Genomic DNA, 16,620 nt, shown 5'->3' with positions numbered 1-16,620 from the left:
AGAGAGAGAGAGAGAGAGAGAGAGAGAGAGAGAAACACCAAATAATTATTCAAAGGCGTGTTGGATTGGATGTATGTACTATCGAAGCAGAGCAGATCAGCCTCGCCTTTGGACTTAAGAAGAAATATGCTGCTGGAACACAGCAGCGGCTGCGACTAAAAACCAAAAACGGTTTATTTCTAAACAACCCGAACCTCAAATGGACTTATTATAATAATAATAATAATAATAACAATAAAAGCCGTGTTTTATTTTTTTACGTTTGTTTGGACATGGGATTTTTTTTCCTCCTCCTCCCCGGCCGTTGGTGGTTCCGTTCCCGTTTAGGTCAGCAGCAGTGATCGGAGAGGAGGAGGAGGAGATGATGGTGGTGGTGGGGGGCGTTTATGGGAATTAAAACCCCCTACCGAATCTCTCTGTGTTTTTCTATTTTTTTTTTCTTCTTTTTCTAAATGAGGATTTGCAAGATGGCTGATGACAGCTACCCCTAACAAGGACGGAATATAGGCGACGGCCCCTTTAAGATCGGACCGAGAGAGAGCGAGAGGGGGGTATATTTATGTATGTATATCAATTATATATCATAATAATGACTGTTATAAAATACTAACGGCCGTGTGTGTTGGCGGCGGTGATGGCCCCTCTATTGTTCGAAAAATAGGCTTTAAAAAAAAGAAACTCGATCCATAGGCTTTTTTTGTTTTAATTTTATTTCTATACCTGCCTGTGCTGCTTATACTGCTGGGTCGTTAAAATGGTGAGGTGACGTCTGAGATGATTACAACGATTTAAAGCGAAGCTCGAGGGGGAAGTAGAACAAATAATGTCGTTGGGGCTTGGAGGAAGAAAAAGTGACACAAAACGGTCCGTGTAACTGACGATATTATGACCACGGCGGAAGGAGACATTGGATATACATTACATACAGCATTTGGATATTTGTTTGCAGAGGCATAGAGAGAGAGAGGCTACATTAGTGTGATACTATGTATCGGAGAGAAACGGTTTCTCTGTATCTGGCTCAAACAAACCAAAGCAAAGCAACCAGCGGCCAACACATTCCAGCGGATTCTAAAAAGCCTTTGTTTTGTGGCGCATGAACTGGATTCGGCTATTAAAACGAGATTAACTATGCAGTAACACACACACACACACACACACACACACACACACACACACAGCAGGGCCGGCCTCGTCGAGAAGATCAAACCAACTGCTGTGGCCCGGGTGTGATTTTTTTTTGTGTTAATTTTTTTTTAGTGCGATCATCATAAAAGGCCATTATATTGTCGCGAGCAAGCTGGCTGGGGGGGGGGGGGGGGGGATAAAATAAACCCCCTTTAGACTATTCATTCAGAGAGAGAGGGAGAGAGAGAGAGAGTCGAGGCCTTGTGTACAGATATGCGAGCAGTAGCGTCGGTGCCACATAGCAGATCTTATAACAGCAATACATGAGGTATTATCATTGTTTATTACTGCTCTCATGTTGCCGTTGTGTCAAAGACATCCAACCGAATAAGGGCTGAAGACACTTAGGTTGTCATGTGGATCTGATCTGTACAATATAGTCTTTTTGTTTTGCGTGTTTATATATTGTTTTTAGCCGACTTGACTGGTTGCTGCCAAATAGCATTGGACTGCTGCTGCTGTTGTTGTTGTTATAATCGAATATTTTCTATAGCGAAGGATTCCCTTCTCGTGTTTGTGTTGTTGGTCAAACCGACACACAGGCAGTTCGTTGTGTTGTGTGTATAGCCTATACAAAAAAAGGCTGCATTATATATGGTCACTGTGCTGGATTAAAATGCAACCTTGAGAGGTACTTGATAACAATCAGGTTTAAAGATCTATTCTAAATAAGCATTCAGGGTGTGGGGTTGAACTGAAGGCAGGACAGGAAACGCAGTCAGTCTGTCTGTCTGTCTGTCCTTTTTTTAGCTTGTGGTTCACATGCCTGCTCCTTCTCTGTGCTCTCTGGTTCTGACTGAATCAATCATAAACTGAAGTGGAATTCCATGCAGGGCTCATTAACATTAAGTTAAAAGGCCTGACTGACAGACAGAGAGAGAGAGAGGGGGGGATCAAGTGTCTCTCACCCCAGAGATTGATTCACCATTGTCACTCATCATGTATGTTGTAGTGATCACATGAGCATTCAGGGCCTGTAGATATTCAACAAACAAAAACCCCTGTTCTTCTCTCCCATAATGCCTTTGGGGTTTGCGTTCCATCGTTCACCTGTAGCTACGTACAGAATGTAAGCTACGTACAGCTAGGCCACAGCTGCTTGCTTCTACAAGGCCTGTATTATAGACACACACACAGCAGGCAGGCCCCTGGTGCTGTGCTGTTACTGTAAGAGGAAATGAAAGCTCCATTTACGGTTTAAATCCGCCTGGTCTAACGTCAGCCCCTACTTTGTGTTGTAATCACAAACAAAGGTGTTGTCATCGTACGCTTGGCCCCCCTGAGGCCTTCCCTTATTGGTCATCATCTACTGGAATTCGCCTTCCATGTCGTCGTCACAGACAGCAGCAATAAGCAACACGCCGTCTCGTCAGGGGAGTCTCACCTGGTGTTCACAGACTTGAGGTGGTGGTGGTGGGCTGTTTGGGTTGTTTTTTTGGGTGGAGGATTTGTGACAGACCCGACAGTTCTGCTTTATTTTATTATATGGTATTTGTTTTCAGTCGTGCTGCTCACTCCCCTTGCCGGAGCACTTCCTGGTTCTAGCAGGCTTTGATAGTTCCTACTAGGCCTCACTCACCTGGAACTGCTGGTGTTCATAGGCTTGTTGTGTGGGGGGGGGGTTCTTTTGGGAGGGGATTGTGACAGACAGTGCTGCTTTATTTTATTTGTTTTTTCCCCCTCTTTCAATCGTGCTCACTCTCACTGTCCGACAATTTCCTGGTGTATTGGCGGGGCATACATACAGTACATACATACATACATACATACATACAGTACATACATACATACATAGGTATAGGCCAGCCTAGTCAACCCCGGCCCGGCCGGCGCCCTCGACTGGTCCGTTAAGTTCGTTAACTAAAAAAAACCAAACCCCCCACCCCCCCCCCCCCCAGAGGAGGAGGACTGTCTGGTGGTGCATGCCAGCCGCCCCGGCGACAACGACCTCCGCCCCGGCGATGACGATGATGATGGCCTCCGAGATGACGATGGCGGAGACGTGGCGGAACTGCTTCGAGGAGGAGCTGATCTGCCCCATCTGCCTCCACGTGTTCGCCGACCCCATCCAGCTGCCCTGCAAGCACAACTTCTGCCGCGGCTGCATCGGCGAGGCCTGGGCCAAGGAGGGCCCGCTGGCGCGCTGCCCCGAGTGCAACCACGGCTATGCGCAGAAGCCCGCGCTGGAGAAGAACCACAAGCTGTCCAACATCGTGGAGAAGTACAACGCGCTGAGCGTGGAGAAGGCCACGGCGCCGCCGCCCCAGTGCATCCTGTGTCGCCGCGGGCCGCCGCTGCCCGCCGTCAAGGTATAGCGCCCGTCCCTCTCTCCCCCCTGTCCCTCTCTCCCCCGTCCCTCTCTCCCCTGTCCCTCTCTCCCCCGGTCCCTCTCTCCCCCGTCCCTCTCCCCTGTCCCTCTCTCCCCTGTCCCTCTCTCCCCCGTCCTCCTCTCCCCTGTCCCTCTCTCCCCTGTCCCTCTCTCCCCTGTCCCTCTCTCCCCCGTCCCTCTCTCCCCTGTCCCTCTCTCCCCTGTCCCTCTCTCCCCCGTCCCTCTCTCCCCTGTCCCTCTCTCCCCGTCCCTCTCCTCACCCCGTCCCTCTCTCCCCTGTCCCTCTCTCCCCCCGTCCCTCTCTCCCCTGTCCCTCTCCTCCCCGTCCCTCTCCCCCGTCCCTCTCTCCCCCGTCCCTCTCTCCCCGTCCCTCTCTCCCCCGTCCCTCTCTCCCCTGTCCCTCTCTCCCCCGTCCCTCTCTCCCCCTGTCCCCCTCTCCCCCGTCCCTCTCCCCGTCCCTCTCTCCCCTGTCCCTCTCCCCCGTCCCTCTCTCCCCCGTCCCTCTCTCCCCGTCCCTCTCTCCCCGTCCCTCTCTCCCCCGTCCCTCTCTCCCCCGTCCCTCTCTCCCCGTCCCTCTCTCCCCGTCCCTCTCTCCCCCGTCCCTCTCTCCCCCTGTCCCTCTCTCCCCTGTCCCTCTCTCCCCTGTCCCTCTCTCCCCTGTCCCTCTCTCCCCTGTCCCTCTCTCCCTGTCCCTCTCTCCCCCGTCCCTCTCTCCCCTGTCCCTCTCTCCCCTGTCCCTCTCTCCCCGTCCCCTCTCTCCCCGTCCCTCTCTCCCCTGTCCCTCTCTCCCCCCTGTCCCTCTCTCACTGTCCCTCTCTCCCCTGTCCCTCTCTCCCCGTCCCTCTCTCCCCCGTCCCTCTCTCCCCTGTCCCTCTCTCCCCCCTGTCCCCTCTCTCCACTGTCCCTCTCTCCCCCTGTCCCTCTCTCCCCCGTCCCTCTCTCCCCTGTCCCTCTCTCCCCCTGTCCCTCTCTCCACTGTCCCTCTCTCCCTGTCCCTCTCTCCCCGTCCCTCTCTCCCCCGTCCCTCTCTCCCCCGTCCTCTCTCCCCCGTCCCTCTCTCCCCGTCCCTCTCTCCCCCGTCCCTCTCTCCCCCGTCCCTCTCTCCCCCGTCCCTCTCTCCCCTGTCCCTCTCTCCCCCGTCCCTCTCACCCCGTCCCTCTCTCCCCTGTCCCTCTCTCCCCCGTCCCTCTCTCCCCTGTCCCTCTCTCCCCGGTCCCTCTCTCCCCCCTGTCCCTCTCTCCCCTGTCCCTCTCTCCCCTGTCCCTCTCTCCCCCGTCCCTCTCTCCCCCGTCCCTCTCTCCCCCGTCCTCTCTCCCCCGTCCCTCTCTCCCCCGTCCCTCTCTCCCCCGTCCTCTCATCCCCTGTCCCTCTCTCCCCTGTCCCTCTCTCCCCCGTCCCTCTCTCCCCTGTCCCTCTCTCCCCTGTCCCTCTCTCCCCTGTCCTCTCTCCCTGTCCCTCTCTCCCCCGTCCCTCTCTCCCCTGTCCCTCTCTCCCTGTCCCTCTCTCCCCTGTCCCTCTCTCCCCTGTCCCTCTCTCCCCTGTCCCTCTCTCCCCCGTCCCTCTCTCCCCCGTCCCTCTCTCCCCTGTCCCTCTCTCCCCTGTCCCTCTCTCCCCCGTCCCTCTCTCCCCTGTCCCTCTCTCCGAGTCCCCCTGTCCCTCTCTCCCCCTGTCCCTCTCTCCCCCGTCCCTCTCTCCCCTGTCCCTCTCTCCGAGTCCCCTGTCCCTCTCTCCCTGTCCCTCTCTCCCTGTCCCTCTCTCCGAGTCCCCTGTCCCTCTCTCCCCCGTCCCTCTCTCCCCGTCCCTCTCTCCCTGTCCCTCTCCCCTGTCCCTCTCTCCCCTGTCCCTCTCTCCCCCGTCCCTCTCTCCCCTGTCCCTCTCTCCCTGTCCCTCTCTCCCCTGTCCCTCTCTCCCCTGTCCCTCTCTCCCCGTCCCTCTCTCCCCCGTCCCTCTCTCCCCTGTCCTCTCTCCCCCGTCCCTCTCTCCCCTGTCCCTCTCTCCCCTGTCCCTCTCTCCCCTGTCCCTCTCTCCCCTGTCCCTCTCTCCCCTGTCCCTCTCTCCCCTGTCCCTCTCTCCCCCGTCCCTCTCTCCCCTGTCCCTCTCTCCCCTGTCCTCTCTCCCCCGTCCCTCTCTCCCCTGTCCCTCTCTCCCCCGTCCCTCTCTCCCCCGTCCCTCTCTCCCCTGTCCCTCTCTCCCTGTCCCTCTCTCCCCTGTCCCTCTCTCCCCCGTCCCTCTCTCCCCTGTCCCTCTCTCCCCTGTCCCTCTCTCCCCTGTCCCTCTCTCCCCTGTCCCTCTCTCCCCTGTCCCTCTCTCCCCTGTCCCTCTCTCCCCTGTCCCTCTCTCCCCTGTCCCTCTCTCCCCCGTCCCTCTCTCCCCTGTCCCTCTCTCCCCCGTCCCTCTCTCCCCTGTCCCTCTCTCCCCCGGTCCCTCTCTCCCCCCTGTCCCTCTCTCCCCTGTCCCTCTCTCCCCTGTCCCTCTCTCCCCGTCCCTCTCTCCCCGTCCCTCTCTCCCCCGTCCCTCTCTCCCCTGTCCCTCTCTCCCCCGTCCCTCTCTCCCCCGTCCCTCTCTCCCCCGTCCCTCTCTCCCCGTCCCTCTCTCCCCCGTCCCTCTCTCCCCTGTCCCTCTCTCCCCCGTCCCTCTCTCCCCCGTCCCTCTCTCCCCCGTCCCTCTCTCCCCCGTCCCTCTCTCCCCTGTCCCTCTCTCCCCTGTCCCTCTCTCCCCGTCCCTCTCTCCCTGTCCCTCTCTCCCCCGTCCCTCTCTCCCCTGTCCCTCTCTCCCCTGTCCCTCTCTCCCCTGTCCCTCTCTCCCTGTCCCTCTCTCCCCTGTCCCTCTCTCCCCCGTCCCTCTCTCCCCTGTCCCTCTCTCCGAGTCCCCCTGTCCCTCTCTCCCCCTGTCCCTCTCTCCCCCGTCCCTCTCTCCCCTGTCCCTCTCTCCGAGTCCCCCTGTCCCTCTCTCCCCTGTCCCTCTCTCCCCTGTCCCTCTCTCCGAGTCCCCCTGTCCCTCTCTCCCCTGTCCCTCTCTCCGAGTCCCCCTGTCCTCTCTCCCCCGTCCCTCTCTCCGAGTCCCCTGTCCCTCTCTCCCCCGTCCCTCTCTCCCGTCCCTCTCTCCCCTGTCCCTCTCTCCCCTGTCCCTCTCTCCCCTGTCCCTCTCTCCCCCGTCCCTCTCTCCCCTGTCCCTCTCTCCCCTGTCCCTCTCTCCCTGTCCCTCTCTCCCCCGTCCCTCTCTCCCCCGTCCCTCTCTCCCCTGTCCCTCTCTCCCCCGTCCCTCTCCCCTGTCCCTCTCTCCCCTGTCCTCTCTCCCCTGTCCCTCTCTCCCCTGTCCCTCTCTCCCCCGTCCCTCTCTCCCCTGTCCCTCTCTCCCCCGTCCCTCTCTCCCCCGTCCTCTCTCCCCTGTCCCTCTCTCCCCTGTCCCTCTCTCCCCCGTCCCTCTCTCCCCCGTCCCTCTCTCCCCTGTCCCTCTCTCCCCTGTCCCTCTCTCCCCTGTCCCTCTCTCCCCTGTCCCTCTCTCCCCCGTCCCTCTCTCCCCTGTCCCTCTCTCCCCCGTCCCTCTCTCCCCGTCCCTCTCTCCCTGTCCCTCTCTCCCCCGTCCCTCTCTCCCCTGTCCCTCTCTCCCCTGTCCCTCTCTCATGTAAAGCATAACATGATGCCAACACCAAAACGGGTGCCCGGTCAGAATGGGTTAAATCTTCTGCCTACACTCTGATCGGTATCGGATCGCTCTCAAAATAATCCGGATTATTATTATCAGTTTTCGCCAGCAAAGAAAAATAAATAGAAATGTAAAGAAATCATCAATGAGTTCAATATGAATCTAAATAAAAAGTGTCTGGTACCTATGGTCTAGAACAAAAGCCAAATCAAATAGGTATGATGTAAAGTAAAAATATGTATTTTTTTCTACCTTAACTTGTGTACTAATCTCATTCATTGTGAAAACAGACACTTGGAAAAGAGTATAGGCGATTGATTCATTGATTGATTACTTTATAAACAGGTTTTTGGGCCCAGACACTTGGCCCAAATTGTTTCACTTTCAATTGTTTCAACTTGTTTCCATTGTGGTCCTCTGTATAATATCGGAATCGGTCAGAATTGGTATCAGCAGATATGACCCTGGAAATAACCATAGATCGTATATCGGTCATAATTTCATAATCGTGCACCCCTAATCGTAATTATTTCTTTGCACAATCGTCAATATTGGCTGAGCTCATCATGCTTCCTTCAGTGCACTCCTCATGCATTGAAGGAAGCATGAGCTCAGCTCGGGGCTCCCCCCCAAGCATGAGCTCAGCTCGGGGCTCCCCCCCCCCCACATGGAAATATAAATTGCATAAGCTATATAGAAACATACATTCATATTTATGCACATATATGAACCTGCGTTCTACCCATTGCTGGCTGTCTGAATACAAAAAAAGAAAAGAAAAGGTCATTAAACATGTTATTGCTTATCGCAGCTTTAACCCATTCTGAACGGGCACCCATTTTGGTGTCGGCATCATGTCGTGCTTTAGCTATTGAAAAATAGCAGATTTTACAAGCTCATATCGCGCCACCGAGTGGCGCGATACGAGCTTGTAGGTCTGCTATTTTAGAAAAATCTAAGACACTTTTAGAATCTGATCTCAGGTCAGAATGGGTTAATAATGAAACGTGTCAGGATGTAATAGACATTTTTAGAATCTGATCTCAGGTCAGAATGGGTTAATTGCAACCGTATTTTGCAACCCCCCCCCTCAACAGGTGTGCCTGCGCTGCAACGCCCCCTGCTGCCAGTCCCACGTGCAGACCCACCTGCAGCAGCCGTGCTCGGCGCTGGGCCACCTCCTGGTGGAGGCCGAGGCGGTGAAGGCCTGGACCTGCCCGCAGCACGACGAGTACCGCCTGTACCACTGCGAGGCGGAGCAGACCGCCGTGTGCCAGTACTGCTGCTTCGCCCGCTGCCACCCCAGCCACGGGCACGCCGTCACGGACGTGGAGCTGCGGCGCAACGACATCAGGGTGAGTCCTATAGACACTTTTTTTTATATATGTCTGAAATTCTTTATTAGGAACAATCCCTTGAGATGAACCATCTCGTTTTCAAGGGGGTCAAAGGGCAATTCACAAAATACACTTCATACATAAAGACGCTTTTTTTTACAAACAATTCAACCAGACAAAACAAGACAATACAATTCCTAGATAAACAAGAAACAAACGACAACAAAACAACAAAACAAAAACTGACAACAAAAAAGACAACATTTCACATAACATGGACATAACGTAGACATAACACATGGATCATTGCATCGTGGATCTGCTACAGTGATGATTAGTGAAAACATGAACAGGTAGTCTCAAGATGAGAGGACAGCACAGTTTTAAATATATTCTTATTCTTTATAGAGGGACAGACAGTAGGATATGGGCGTGGGGGTGTGGGGGGAAATTAACCTTCCATATTAAACTCATGATGCTGTATCATATTTCTTTATAATGGTGACTCAACCAGGCAATCCGGTATACCTACTTTCCCTTAAAATTCCAACTCCCTTTTCTGTGGAAGTTCTTGGCCTCCGACTTCCCAGTAACTGACAACATTGATGCATTCTTTATTGTTTATAAGGATCCCCATTAGCTTTTGCCTTGACAAAAGCTAGTCTTCCTGGGGTCCGACACAGACAAACATTTAACAAAGGCAATACTTACAATTGAAACAATACTTACAATTTTTACACATCTAAAATAAAATATAAAATAAGAAATAAAATAAAGTGTAGTGTTGGGAGGAGGGGGGATATGGCGATGCTGTTCATTGAGCAGTGAGCAGACATTACATTGAGTATGGGCATATTTCTTTATAATAGAGACTCAACCAGGAAATCTGGTATACCTACTTCCCCTTGAAATTCTAACTCCCTTCTCTGTGGAAGTACTTGGCGTCCGACTTCCCACTAACTGACAACATTGATGCGTCATCGTACGCCTACAGAATACTTTCCTACGCACTAAATGGCATATCAGCGACCACCATTGACTTCACGGACCACCAGTGGTCCACGGACCACCAGTTGAAAACCCAATGCAAAAGGATGCAGTCGGATCGGGAGTCGAGCCCGCGGCACACTGCCAGACATGGACTACCACCGACCAAAGGTGCCTGGACCCGCTGAGCCACGGCCCAGGCCAAGTCTTAATACCGCCCTACTGCCTTTAGTCTGAAAACATTATCACACCTCTTCAGACTCCCATCTTAGCCTGTAGCACTTGCACTAAGCCTTGACGACCTTACAGGATGACCTTACAGGATGACCTTACAGGCGACCTTACGCACACGCGTGCAGTCACACATGCACACACACACACACACACGCGCGCGCGCGGCAGTGACTCAGGGGTAGAATGGCCGCAAGGTTCCCAGTTCGAACCCGGCCAGGCTCCCCCAGAGTTAGTGTCGAAGTGTCCTTGAGCAAGACTCTGAACCCCTAATTGCTCCCGATGTGCTGGTTGGTGCCTTGCATGGTTTACGCCGCCATCGGTGTGTGAAATGAATGTGTGTGTGAATGGGTGAATGTAATGCACAATCTAATGTAAAGCGCCTTGGATAAAGGCGCTATATAAATGCACCATTTACCGGCACACATGCATGCACGCACGCTCAGAGAGACAGACTGATATTTCATACACTTTATAGTAGGATTATTTTTACCTCTATTTACAATTTCAATTTAGGCATTTAGCAGACGCGCTTAATTCAGAGACACATGGTGATACATCATATACATAGAAATAGTCATCAAGAAGTGTAAGCAAGCTAGCATCCTACCTAACAGTAGAATACAAGCTAGCACCCTACCCAACGGTAGAATACAAGCTAGCATCCTACCCAACAGTAGAATACAAGCTAGCATCCTACCTAACAGTAGAATACAAGCTAGCATCCTACCCAACGGTAGAATACAAGCTAGCATCCTACCCAACAGTAGAATACAAGCTAGCATCCTACCTAACAGTAGAATACAAGCTAGCATCCTACCCAACAGTAGAATACAAGCTAGCATCCTACCTAACAGTAGAATACAAGCTAGCATCCTACCTAACAGTAGAATACAAGCTAGCGTTCTACCTAACAGTAGAATACAAGCTAGCGTACGACCTAACAGTAGAATACAAGCTAGCATCCTACCTAACAGTAGAATACAAGCTAGCATCCTACCTAACAGTAGAATACAAGCTAGCATCCTACCCAACAGTAGAATACAAGCTAGCATCCTACCTAACAGTAGAATACAAGCTAGCGTACGACCTAACAGTAGAATACAAGCTAGCATCCTACCCAACAGTAGAATACAAGCTAGCATCCTACCCAACAGTAGAATACAAGCTAGCATCCTACCCAACAGTAGAATACAAGCTAGCATCCTACCCAACAGTAGAATACAAGCTAGCATCCTACCTAACAGTAGAATACAAGCTAGCGTACGACCTAACAGTAGAATACAAGCTAGCATCCTACCCAACAGTAGAATACAAGCTAGCATCCTACCCAACAGTAGAATACAAGCTAGCATCCTACCTAACAGTAGAATACAAGCTAGCATCCTACCCAACAGTAGAATACAAGCTAGCGTCCTACCTAACAGTAGAATACAAGCTAGCATCCTACCCAACGGTAGAATACAAGCTAGCGTCCTACCTAACAGTAGAATACAAGCTAGCATCCTACCCAACGGTAGAATACAAGCTAGCGTCCTACCTAACAGTAGAATACAAGCTAGCATCCTACCCAACAGTAGAATACAAGCTAGCATCCTACCTAACAGTAGAATACAAGCTAGCATCCTACCCAACAGTAGAATACAAGCTAGCGTCCTACCCAACAGTAGAATACAAGCTAGCATCCTACCTAACAGTAGAATACAAGCTAGCGTCCTACCTAACAGTAGAATACAAGCTAGCATCCTACCCAACAGTAGAATACAAGCTAGCGTCCTACCCAACAGTAGAATACAAGCTAGCATCCTACCTAACAGTAGAATACAAGCTAGCATCCTACCTAACAGTAGAATACAAGCTAGCATCCTACCTAACAGTAGAATACAAGCTAGCATCCTACCCAACAGTAGAATACAAGCTAGCATCCTACCTAACAGTAGAATACAAGCTAGCATCCTACCTAACAGTAGAATACAAGCTAGCATCCTACCCAACAGTAGAATACAAGCTAGCATCCTACCTAACAGTAGAATACAAGCTAGCATCCTACCTAACAGTAGAATACAAGCTAGCATCCTACCTAACAGTAGAATACAAGCTAGCATCCTACCCAACAGTAGAATACAAGCTAGCATCCTACCTAACAGTAGAATACAAGCTAGCGTCCTACCTAACAGTAGAATACAAGCTAGCATCCTACCTAACAGTAGAATACAAGCTAGCGTACGACCTAACAGTAGAATACAAGCTAGCATCCTACCTAAAAGTAGAATACAGCAATGAAACGATGAGTATACACTAGAGTGCTATGTCTTATGTCCTCGGTGTATTAGATCAGTGATTCTCAACCTTTTCAGACCTTTTCAGATCACATTAATGCGAGGTGTTGTGAGCTTGTAGATCGGCTATTATCAAAATGTTAATTTCTTAACAAAAAAAAAGCATGTGCTGACCCACAGGTTGAGAACCACTGGATGCGATCTATCATCCATGAAGGAATCCATACTCTCCCATCTTGTTCCATAGAGGTCCGGGTCAGAGTCTATAATTACAATGAATGTAATAAATGAATGGATGCATTTAGAAGTCGCTCTTATCCAAATACCTCACGTAGCTCACGATAAGCACGGTTATCACATATTATCACAAGGTTATCACAAGGTTATCACATGGATGGCACAGAATGCATAGAGGCAGTGAGTGTGTAGTGCCTCCAGAAACTATGATCTCAGGTAAGCCTCCAGGAGCATCAGTCAAACGATATAGAAATAACAATCTAGTTTCGTTTAATTTGGAGGGAGTGATCTAAATGATTAATTACTTCATTAACAGTTTGCAAAGACAAGCACAAGAGAGTACAGTTCAATACAAGGTCAACAGGATAAGTGCCAGGGACATAATCCTGTATCTAATCCAACTATGCACTGAGTGCCAGGGACGTAATCCCGTAATTTCATATTTTTTTTTCTTTACATTTAGAAATGTAAAGGTCCCTGGAACGACATTGGCGGATATCAGCTCCACTGATATAGAAACATAGGTACATTTCAGAAAACTATCGGGATTTAGAAGACTTAGAAGACGTCCGGCCTGAATGTGTAATGAAGACCTTTTTTTTTTTTTTTGTCACATGCAAATGCCTCGGCCCGTCTGGGTCGGGTCAGTCAGTGTATTGAGAGGTCGGTGAGTGAGTGGTGATTATCACACATTCCTCTAGAAAACAACAAAGGAAATGCTTTAACGCCATTAGCTGGTTTGCAGATAATCACACCGTCGAGGGGAGACCTTTGAAACCACTCCTGAAACGTCCTCTAGCTGTGTGTGTGTGTGTGTTGTCACCCGAAGCAAGTGTGTGCGTGTGTGTGTGACTGTGTGTGTGTGTGCGAGTGTGTGTGTGTGTGCGCGTGTGCGCGACTGCAAGTCTATCTTCGAGTCTATACATTTTCAATTGTGACCCATTCCAGCCCATTCTTCTCATCTGCTGGAATGACAAAACAATGTAGTGTTGGAGAGAGAGGGCCAAACAATGGAGAGGCTCTCGGCCCCGGCCTTATCTCCCCCAGCACAGGTGCATCCTTGCTTGGGATCGCCGGTCATGAGAAGAGGAGGGGGGGAAGGGGGATATGAGCTGTGGTGAGGGAGGGTTCTATAGCGCCGCGCCGCGAAATTAAAGTGATCCGTCATCCGGCTTCTATATACCGTTTACTCAGCCTTTTATTTATACTGTATATTATTATTGTTATCTTTTTTTTTTACTGCTATTTTCGGGCCTTTTTCTGCCTTTATTGGGGAGTGACACGCAGCAACGGTCTTCGGGAACCGCAACGCACTGTCAGGCATTGCATTTTGGGATGTATTTGTGTATGACACAGCCCCCCCCCCTTCCCCACGGGGGCACCCAGGGGACACCAGGGGATGCCAATTGGAAAAGGAGAGGAATGTTGTTTTTGAATTAGATTAAATTAAATTCGCAAAATGTTTGTGCCAGTTTAAGCTCTGCCAGTTGGTGCTAGTTTAACTGTTTGTTGGGCATATTATTACTCTAGAATAGCTCCAAACATTTTTTGAGGACAGTCAGGCCTTTTGGGGTTTTTAACCTTTCAAGACGTAGTTGTTGCTATGTGTGTACAGTCTGTACACTAAATAGCAACTTGGTTTAGTTTTTTTTGTAAAATTCTGTACGGTAACCCCTTTTGGTGTTTTAAGCATTATGTTATACTTTAGCTATTGAAAAATAGCTGATCTACAAGCTCATACGAGCTTGTAGGTCTGCTATGTTTGACTATCACTGACATAGAAATATGAGGTATTTCAGAAAAGAATCTGACCCACGAGGGGCGCCCTTATCATCAGGCATCATCCATTGGAATTTATAATCAAAAATAGATGATTTGCTCGTCCACATATGACGCAAATTCTCCATTCATTGTCCATAGGAATTTAATGTTTGTGAAAGACGAGAATCTCTACACTATAGCTGTATATAGGAGGGGCTAGCGGTATATTTATTGAGGGCCCTCCTATATACCGCCTTTGACCCCACACGTCTCAATATTTGCCATTGACAATGATAGGAGAAATGAGGTCAAATGGCATTCTGGCATTCTGATCGGCCAGTATGAGATGATTCATGATGATGTACGATAATAAGAGTGCCCCTCACTTCACAGGGGTGTGATTTATTTTGAAGCCCCTCTAACAGCCCCCTAAACAGGTTTAATGTTTGTCTTTAGTTCAATGTTTGTTTTGTAAACGCCTTCGACAATGAAGGGAACGTTGTCCCTCATTACATCATATTGTCTCTTTATTGTTAATGGCGATTTAGTGTTTGTTTGTGTTTGCACCGTTTGTTTTACATCACCATTACATCACCATATCAACATGATATATGATAAGACTTTAACCCATTTTGGGCGGGAACCCCTTTTGGTGTTTCAAGCATTATGTTATACTTTAGCTATTGAAAAATAGCAGATCTACAAGCGTGTGCTACGAGCTTGTAAATCTGCTATTTCTTTTTTAAATCGTGAAAATGTGGCGCAAATCTTTGAATATATATATTCTTTCAGAGCGAACGTTTTGAATTAAAATCTTTGCTTCTGGGGGGGTGGGGGGGGTCCCTGGAACAACATATTTTCAGATGGGGGTCGGCGGCCAATTACATATAACTTTTCGTGGTCCTTGACATGAAAATGTTAAGAACCACTGACACAGAAACATGGGGTTTTTCAGAAAACTGTCAGGATTTAGACTGCATTTGTAGAATCGTCCTCGGGTCTAAATGGGTTTTAATATATATTAGTGCCCCTCAGAGTTACTGTGTGGGGGTCCCTCTACTGTACCCTCTACTGTACCGTACCGTCACTGTACTGTGCTGGCACACCTGAAATCATCATATATATACAGTTAATATGTGCGTGTGTGTTTGTGTGTGTGTGTGTGTGTTAGGTTGCGCACAGGTGGTGAAAAACAACCATGCTGTTTTCGTGCTCATACCCAGCCAGGCAGGCACACACCCAGCCAGCCACCCACACACATAACTCCGTAAGGGAGTGGTCGCACCACTCAAATATAGATTCAAAGATTTGCGCCACAATTTCACGACTTTAAAAAAAAATAGCAGACCTACAAGCTCGTAGGTTGTAGATCTGCTATTTTTCAATAGCTAAAGTAGAACAGACTGCTTAAAACATGCACCAAAAGAGGTTCCCGCCCCCAAAATGGCTTAATGATACAGCACTAAAAACATGTTTAGTGGAGTGTTATTATTCTATAGGAATCCGCAGTGGGACGGTTGTTGGAACCGGATGTGGTGTTTACGATTGGGTGTGTTTCAGAGGGGGGGGGGGGGGGGGGGGTGGGTAGTAGGTAGGTGGGCCGGGCCGGTCCGAGAGGGAGGGACTGGGGTTTTTGTTAGTCGGCAGGGAAACCATGAGTCCTCTTTTCTATTGACCTTTTTTCATACGGCCCAGAAGTCTTTGCGTTTGTGTGTGCATAAGTTCCTCTTTCTTTCTTGCTGTGTTGCCAGTCTTGCAAGAGAAACAAGTGGCCAGGTCTATGAAAACAACCACATGTGAAAATAGCCTGATCTACAAGCTCACAGCGACACATTGTGAGGTTGTATATCTGTTATTTAAAAATAACATATATAAATCGAAATATTTTGAATATCTTTTAAACATTTTAATAAAAAAGGGAGGAAGGCACAAAATATGTTCAGATGGATGTCCTGTGGACAATTTCATATTAATCTGGTGTTCCTTGACGTGAAGAAATGTGGAAGCAAGCCCAAATAAGCAACTACTGTACACTTTAGAATCAAGCCCCCAGAAAACATCAACCAGTAACTACCAATAGTTTATTTGAAAGTGTACTTTACAGAAGAAAAAAAGTCAAGGTTTGCTTATAATAAGCAGACATGGCAACGCGGCCTGAAGGAAGCAAAGCGCGCACACACACACACACACACACACACACACACACACACACACACACACACACACACACACACACAAGGAGCCCCATGCAGTGCCTTGGCGGGGAAACACGTGGATAGCACTGACTCATAAAGTCACGCCCAACGCCCCCGTTCTGGGTGTCAACTAAACCCCCGGACCAGTTTAGGGTGTATTTCCTGACAGGGCTGTGTGTGTGTGTGTGTGTGTGTGTGTGTGTGTGTGTGTGTGTGCGCGTGTGTGCGTGTGTGTGTGACTCAGATCATGGGTAATTTACAACTTCCTTCGGGCTGGGGAAGGACCATATAAGGACCATATACAGTATAGGTAATCTTTTTGGGTCTTAATTTTATAGGCGTGTTTGCCTATAAATACCTTGCATTCCTGTTCCTGTGTCGTTAACAGAGCTGAGCTGTATGTTGTGACGTGGGTCATTCTGTACTAGGGC

At 49.8% G+C, this 16,620-nt stretch overlaps 1 protein-coding gene across 1 annotated transcript in view; it reads left to right on the top strand.

The window, feature by feature from the left end:
- The window catches only part of trim8b (tripartite motif containing 8b), a 36,330-nt gene continuing 19,710 nt past the window's right edge, over window positions 1-16,620 (top strand). The window contains exons 1-3 of the mRNA XM_083788169.1: window positions 1-561; window positions 3,087-3,497; window positions 8,260-8,517. Of these exons, the coding sequence (XP_083644295.1) occupies window positions 3,111-3,497; window positions 8,260-8,517 (645 nt within the window). The 5' untranslated portion in view covers window positions 1-561; window positions 3,087-3,110. The remainder of the gene's footprint in view (window positions 562-3,086; window positions 3,498-8,259; window positions 8,518-16,620) is intronic.

The sequence above is a fragment of the Protomyctophum parallelum genome (genome assembly GCF_964188405.1).
Source record: "Protomyctophum parallelum genome assembly, chromosome: 17".
In the NCBI taxonomy this organism is placed as follows: domain Eukaryota; kingdom Metazoa; phylum Chordata; class Actinopteri; order Myctophiformes; family Myctophidae; genus Protomyctophum; species Protomyctophum parallelum.
The sequence above is the reverse complement of the archived record's forward strand: the minus strand, read 5'-3'. Positions and strand labels throughout refer to the sequence as shown.